Consider the following 7,667-nt stretch of genomic DNA (forward strand, 5'->3'; position numbering starts at 1 on the left):
TGAAGCCAATTAACCATATAGGGATAACATGAAGAAAAGAGTTTTATTATGGGATTTCATACGAATGGATGAAGGTGACAAGACAAACACCAAAAACTAGTCAGTAGGACTCACCACAATGCACAAATTCCTCTACTAAGTGGCCAAGTTGAAAAAGCACTTGACCTTGTTGAGGCTGAGAAATTACACCATCTTGTGCAAACTCTCTTAGCTACTTCTTATCGTGGGGCTCTTGAGGTACTAGGGTTATCTAATTGGGTACTTGATTACTTACGCACGTGTGGAATGAAAACTCTCATCAAATTGCAACACGTAATGAGAAGTTTGTACCTTTTTGTACCAGATAGAAGATCACTCATTATCACAAGGTCAACCCTAGATTGGAACAAGTGCTACACACCCATGCTTGTAATGCAGTAGTAATGGAAGTTGAAAGTTGCCTCATTTGATGGGACTTGTCGATAAGCTTTGACAATTTAGCATGTAGTTATTCACTGCTGGTGGCATTTGGATATGCAAGTGCCGAATTTTTGGGAAGATTGTTTGATAATGACAACTTTTATACTGAGTGAAATAAGCATATCGTCAGATAATCGTGGCTTGCCACCAGTTGTTTTATTTTTTAAGAAAAAAAAAAATAAGCATACAATCATATGAGATCAAAATATGGAATTTCATGTTTTTGTAAGAGACGGATGACGTTAATTATCAAACATCTCTACTCAAGTTTTTCTTGTGATTTGTGAATCAAATTATAAAAGAAACTCGAACTTTTTCAACTTTTGATTTCCATCACTATCACCATCATCGTCTCATAAGAGAGCAACATGAGCCATGCTTGTTGTTCATTCACTTGACCCGATCCAAATGTCAGGAGAAGTACATTTCGTCGTAAAAATGGTACATGTTTGCTAAGTGAAGATGTGTTGCTACGGCGAGTAGGAGATGTGAAGATGTGTTCACTCCTATTCAAATTGAGGCTTTAGCAGCTAGAGAAGGACTTGTGTTGGCGGTTCATAGGGGTTTTCATAGTATTTCTTTGAAGAGTGATTCGTTTCAAATTGTGACAGCTTTAAATTGGGGTTTTACGGATATATCTCCCATTGGACCATTTATAGAAGATGCCAAGGTTCTGCTGCTTTTGATCTCTGAAGCTACTGCATCCCACATCCGTCGCCAAGCCAATTCTGTAGCCCATAGGCTAGCTCATTTTGCCCTCCACTCTGTAGGTGATAGTATATGGGTTGAAGAAACTCCCTCTTTGATTAGTGATCTAGTTGAGGAGGACAACTCCACCTCTTGTACTTCTTAAGCCTATTCTGGCTCTTTTGAAATATATATATCGATTTTCATCAAACAAAAAAAAAAAAAAAAAAGGTTAGCCTTGGATCTGAAATCTAGAAATAGGCTATGATTGTTAGTGGGAAAAAAATGACAGAATTTTTGGGATGATGATCAATGGTTAAGGAAGTGGTTTTTCCTTTCAAATGGATGTTAAGGCCCATCGGTGTACCTTGCGGGCCAAGAAAAAGGATCATATCATTGCATTTTGTTATTGTTAGCGGGCTTTTTCACTGACTCGATCCTCCCCAACCAATGTAGTTGCTTGCAATTACCACAGTAATTTGATCTCTTCAGGACGGAGAAGAAATGGTAAAAGAAAGTAAAGAAACGAAGAAAGGAAAATTCACGAATAATCAATCACGTCCATACAGAAAATCGGTACATTGGAAACTCTATTACATTCCTGTTAGTAAAGATGTTTACGTTTACAATTCCCTGGTGCACATAACAGAGCGTGTTTTTTTGAGTCACCCAGAAACTCAATGGAATTCGACAACTGATGTGTTTGCTAATTACCATCCGTTTGTAACGCCAACAGTTATCTAGAAGCATAATATAAATTATGATACAAAAATTCCCAAACTAGAGCCGGTAATGGTATTGGTAGGCACCTTGTTGCGAATTATAGTTGTGGTAGGTGCCTTGAGGAGCATTCGTGTTGGGGTATGATCCTTGTTGAGAGCTCAATTGATAGGGGCTTTCCTGACCATTTGTTCGGAAGGGGCTGTGCGAAGCATTGACTTGATAGGGGCTATGCTGAGGATTGATTCGGTATGAGCTGTGCTGAGGATTGAGTTGGTAGGGGCTTTGTTGAGAATTGATTTGGTAGGGGCTTTGCTGAGGAATCATCTTGTGGTAGGAGCCTTGTGGAGCATTTACATTGCGGTAGGGACCAGATTGAGAACTCACATTTTGATCCGCAGAAGCCAAGAATGGCCGAAGGATATTCTGTGCTGCATTCCAGTGATCAGAACCGCCAATCTCAACAGAACGTTCAAAGCCACCACCTTGGGAGTCTTGGAGCTGCGCTCTTGATACGCCAACCTGAATAGCAATTAAAGAAATTAGCAATCATATTGCCTTAAGAAAGGTTTACAACAAAAGATCAAAGTATGCTCGACACGATGAGCATTCCAAATATGCCGTCAAGGGATAAATCCCTTTCTTCCACTATTCCACATTAGAAACTTCCCTTTTCCACAACTGTCATCTTCAGTTGAGGGGAAAAAAAGGAAGAAATATATCAAACACAAGAAAATTAAAAGAATTGCTCAAACCAAAACGCTTCCCAATTTTATTAATGCTACGATACTAAAGCTAACTGCCATGTAGCTGATTTGCCTAAGGCACACTAAGGCGCTATTTTTGAGGCTCACTGAGCACCAAACTTTTAAAGTGCCTTGGCATGTTTCAGCGGAAGTTGACAATTGAAATAATATAAATCAAACATATAAGACACCAGTTCTTGGTGAAACAATCACAACATAGTCCATATGCATAACTAAAAGACGGTTTAGGATTTATTGCAAGGCATGCCAAAATGCATGCTAGACCATTGTACTTCTACTTCTAAAGGTCCTGTAAGGACAAAATTTCAAAAGGCTAGATGTATAATTTTCTTTGTCAAACACATTGGTATACTGCCATTTCTCTTATCCTTCACTCCCCCAAGGTTCTGAAAATATACCTCCCTAATAGTGGAAAAGCTGCGCCCTACTGTTCCAGGAAAATCGACTGCATTCGTTGGGATCTTACCCTCCATAGCATAGTTGACCCTTGGATAACTGGAACAACATAAAACAAGCACAAAAATCAGGGTGATAAAATATGAGCATTACTTTGTGCATAAGTATGAATACTTCCATACCCAGAAGCAGTTGGAGGAATTCGATGACTCTCTGGTTGATATTCATGTCTACTAACCTTCAAGAGTGGAACAAGGAACTTTTAGTAATCATTCAGACATGTCTTTTCCACTTATCTAGATTAACTTTACTATTGTATTACAGTCTTGATAAGAATTCTGGTGCAATAAATGGGCATTTTCATATGTAAGCTGTGGATCGCATGTACTGTTATGTCTAAGCAGATCATATATCTTCTTAATTGCCTAGAATTCTATCTAAAAAGCAACCAGATGCATATAGAACATTTTGTAATGTATCTAATACTCCTACGGAAAGGAAGAAAAACGTTTTCTGTAATAAATTTGAGGGCAAAATGGTAAATATCAGTTAATCTCATTTGGAGATATTCAATTACTCATTGCTGCAAGCTTCACTTTATGAGAACCATTTCTTGTCATAACAAAATACCCCCTTTCACCAGTTCTGCCACAGCCAGTGCTTTGAGCATGCATTACTTTTAACATGATTATCATATGATGGGAATTACGATAATAATCAAGATATCGACTCTGATGCTCATAGTGTTGCACTATTTAAGACATGATTAACAATTTCAATTACAGTTCTAAATTATTGAATCTCTTGTGTAATTTGTGACCTTTCAGTTAATAATAAACTCGACACAAAAATAGGTACAAAAGACAAAAAGTTGTCAATCTAATGAAAACGATCAACTAAAAACTAACTGCAAAACGAAGGCAATCAAATCAATACTGCTCCCAACCAAGATAAACCAAAGTTACCAAACTAAAAGTAACTCCCCTAAAATGTTTTAACAATGTTTTGATAACACTGAAATGTTTAAGACTCCCAATAACTACACAGCTAACTGCAAACTTGAGCATAAATGGTTAAAAGTCAATTTATGTCCTTGTCCAATTAAAGCTCATTAAGTTATAGAAAATTCAAAAACCGAGAGTGGTACCTTCAGAGGATCATATCCACCAGAGCTTCCAGCTCCAACTGCACTAGGTGTTGGCAGTGGTCCCCCACCTGGTAAGTGGCCTGCAGGACCAAATCTGTGCGTAGGGCCAACAGGAGCAGGTTCTGCTCCAGCATTTGTATCTCGCAGGGTTCTCACTCTCAGCCTTGACGTAATCTCAGCCAAAGCATCTTTAGTGGTACCCAAGTTCCCAGAAATCTTAATGACCAAAGGAATAGGGATTAGTAAATAACTGCAAAGAAGTGAAAGTATATAAGAAGAAAAAAAATGTGATGCAACTGCATTACCTGCACAAGCTCTTCATCTTCAGCTGCACATGCAGGCCTATCATCCTTTGAGTAAACACGGATATCAGCCTGGGTTCTCCTTCTCATCTCATTTATAACTTGACCTCCTTGTCCAAGGAGGCAGCCAACTTTACTTGATGGTACAAGAAGCCTGGTAGCAATTATGCCTTTATCAGAGAATTCACTTGTTATGTTCTGAAGCTCAAGAATTGCCTCAATGGTCTGTGATCTGGGATTCCACAAAGCCTGAAAAAAAGTATGAGCAAGGTGATCGACTGCTAGCATATTGTTGATCCACAGGCACCAGAAACAGTTGGTGCACAGTACGTTGTCCATGCAAATAACACTTCTAAGCCAATATGAAAAGAAGTTAAAGACAGGAAAATGGTTGTGTATCAGAAAATGGCATACCTCAAAAGCAGAGACGTGAATTACACGTTCTTCTGAATCCGTTGATGCATCCTGAACATGAATAGTGGCTCCTGTTTCCAGTTGTAACTGTTTTACATTAAAACCGCCCTTGCCAATAACCCCACCAATTTTCCCAGTTGAACACAAAATTTTCATAGAAAACTCAGCTAGAGCTAGAGCTTCACCCCCATGTTCAGGAGAAACCCCATTAAAACCACCTCGGGCAAATCCAGAAGAACGGTTTTCATATCCTCCTGTCCATGGCATTGGCGGCATAGTATGGGAAGGAGCCCGATTAGACAACACTGGATTTCTGGGTGAAAGGGCATTAGTCATCGGGTCTCCAGGGGGATGAAACCCCTGACCACCAATAGGCATAGGAAAGCCTGAAGGAGGCTTATCCTTCCTAGGATTCTGATGCAGTAGAGTTGACACTTCGTAAAGTGCCCTCTTTGTCACATTTAGTTTTCCAGATATCTGTCACTTGTGTTGATAGTTAATACAGGCACCAAAAAAAAAGTAACAAAGAAATTTTCATGGAAGTTTCATATAAGCATGTTCGGAGATTGAAAGTGACCAACCTACAAAATCATATATTTTTACAAATGTAAAAAGAAGACATGAAAAATCTCATTACACCCACAAGTTTCCAGCAGCAGACTTCCCTGGCACAAAGTGACTGCACATGTGGACAACTGGAACACCATTTGTATACATTGACTTATTTAGGGTACATATTTGAGCACCAAGAAATTTCCCAATAATAACATACGCAGCTAGGAACACATGTTAAAATAAACACAATAAAAAATCATTTCTAACACAAAAATAAGTTTGAAAAAAAATAACTTTAATCAACAGATGAGCTCAAACGGCGTTATAAGCTTTGCTCTGTTAGCTCAATCAAAAGTCTAATGCCCTCTACACCATACAAAATTTTCTTTTGGAACGTTATTTCCTATGATAGAGAATATGCAAGGAGCACAAGAATAGAAAGAGTACCTGCACCAATTCATCAGTTTCCTTAGCACAAGTTGGAAGCTGATCTGCAGGAAGGACACGGATACTTGCACCCGTCTCACTTCGCAATCTTTGAATAACATCTCCACGCTTTCCAAGAACACACCCTACCGTATTGTTTGGAACTAGAAGTCTTGTCGTGACAACACTGTTCTCGTTGTCATCATCAAATGTAACTCCACCAAAGAGATCTTCCTCTACAATCCTGGCATGAACTTTCAAAAGAGCATTCTGGGCAGCACAATGTGGCTCCATTTCATTTCCCTCATCTGAATCTTCATTGTTATTTTGTTTGCTTGAAATTTTTGTTGGAGAGCTATAGATAATAATTACTCTCTCATCTGAGCCAAGAACAGAATCAGAAACCGAAATCTTTGCCCGGGTCTCTTCTCTAAGGGCTTTGACTATGTTGCCACCCTTCCCAATAACACCACCGATCTTTTTAGAAGGGCAGAGAATACGATACACAGTGTCGAGCGATTGGTAATCCTCTAGAGGTTGCTCACGGCCTGATTCATTCCACTTTCCTTTCTTATAGTTGTTGTTACCCCCTTTTCTTTTAAACTGGATGTTAGGGCGTTTCTTGAAAAAGTTTCGCTTGTTCCCATCCATCACAGCCGGAAAACTAAAAACTAAAAACTAAGCAGACCAATTTTTAAGCAAACCTAAATACCTGGATTAAACGAAAGAAAAACAAACGTCGCCATTACTGAGAAAGAGCCAAATGACATACTAATTTTCGCAGCAATGAAACTATACTCATCATTTCTAATTTCGAACGGAACACTACATTAAAAAAGCTATTGAATTAAAGGATTGCAATACAAAAGTTCAATTATAATTTATACATTGTTGAAGATTGCAATTAAAATACGTACCTTGATCATAGTAAAGTATTTCCAACGAGCTAGCAGCCGCAATTCGTGTTCGGCTCTGAGCCATCGCCATAGGATTCCAAAAACCTAAATATATTCACCTTATATACAAAAATGGAAGCAAAAAGGACACACCCTTTGGGATAACCAAGTTCATACAATATCAAATTCAAGCATTTTCTTTCTGGGAACTAACCAAAACAAATACTGCGACAGAAAAGTTGGAATCTTTAGTCAATTAAGAGCAGAAAACAATGATTTAGATGGAGGATGATCGGAGAAATGAGAAGAAGATATCACAGATCAGTTGGTAAAACTCTAAAATTATGGTTTGTGGGGAAGTCAATGAAAAGTTTGTACCCTTTTACGTACCAGAGAGAGAGAGAATCAGAGGTGGAAGCAGTGCGGCCACAGCTTGCCGGGGCGACTGGCGGTCCCCGTCTTTGGAGAGAATGAGAGAGATGAATCGAGGCAATGGAGCTTGGAGTCCTGGACTTGCAGAGTTTTGCCTGTATTTTCTGTTTTTTGGGTGGAAAAGAAGGTGGGCTTCGACCCATTTCGAATTAGTAGGAAAGGCCTAACTTATCTCTATTTATTCTTTGTGAATCACAAGAGGCCATGTCCAATTTGAAGAAAGTCCCAAATGTTTGAAGACTCTCGGCGGGCTTTAGATTTTTAAGTGTAGGCGGAACAAAGTTGATATATTATGTGTCGTAATAAAGTAAAAAAAATTATTCACTTATATTGTGACACGAATTTTTATCTCAGATACATAGATTCTTCTTATAAGAGTTAATTCAAACATTCAATGGAGTTTATCCTTGGAGAGATATCTAAAGCCTTCATTGTTTGAAACTTTAAGATAAAGGATAAGATCTAG

General features: G+C 38.6%; 1 protein-coding gene across 4 annotated transcripts; it reads right to left on the minus strand.

Moving 5' to 3' along the window:
- Nucleotides 1–1,686: 1,686 nt before the first annotated feature.
- Nucleotides 1,687–7,352, minus strand: LOC103442524 (KH domain-containing protein At4g18375-like). 4 transcript variants are annotated; one of them, XM_008381324.4, is made up of 9 exons: nucleotides 7,160–7,352; nucleotides 6,791–6,994; nucleotides 5,895–6,585; nucleotides 4,893–5,369; nucleotides 4,482–4,727; nucleotides 4,177–4,392; nucleotides 3,212–3,267; nucleotides 3,032–3,128; nucleotides 1,687–2,388 (listed from the first exon to the last, which is right to left on the minus strand). In XM_008381324.4, exons 3-9 carry the CDS (start codon nucleotides 6,522–6,524, stop codon nucleotides 1,927–1,929), a joined length of 2,184 nt encoding a protein of 727 aa, XP_008379546.2. In that variant the 5' UTR covers nucleotides 6,525–6,585; nucleotides 6,791–6,994; nucleotides 7,160–7,352; the 3' UTR covers nucleotides 1,687–1,926. The 4 variants fall into 4 exon arrangements, with proteins under 4 accessions (XP_008379546.2, XP_008379547.2, XP_070660980.1 ...); XM_008381325.4 differs by having other exon boundaries at nucleotides 6,791–6,874; nucleotides 7,160–7,325; XM_070804879.1 differs by having other exon boundaries at nucleotides 6,791–6,845; nucleotides 7,160–7,304.
- Between the last annotated feature and the right edge of the window lie 315 nt (nucleotides 7,353–7,667).

This window comes from Malus domestica, chromosome 09 (genome assembly GCF_042453785.1).
Source record: "Malus domestica chromosome 09, GDT2T_hap1".
Taxonomy (NCBI): domain Eukaryota; kingdom Viridiplantae; phylum Streptophyta; class Magnoliopsida; order Rosales; family Rosaceae; genus Malus; species Malus domestica.

Excerpts from the sequence above, each read along its gene's own strand:
- LOC103442524 (XM_008381324.4), bottom strand. The coding sequence starts at position 6,524 with ATGGATGGGAACAAGCGAAACTTTTTCAAGAAACGCCCTAACATCCAG. Across the intron at positions 5,370-5,894 it reads AAACTGATGAATTGGTGCAG|ATATCTGGAAAACTAAATGT; the intron begins GTACTCTTTCTA and ends CACAAGTGACAG. Across the intron at positions 2,389-3,031 it reads GCTTTTCCACTATTAGGGAG|GTTGGCGTATCAAGAGCGCA; the intron begins GTATATTTTCAG and ends ATTGCTATTCAG.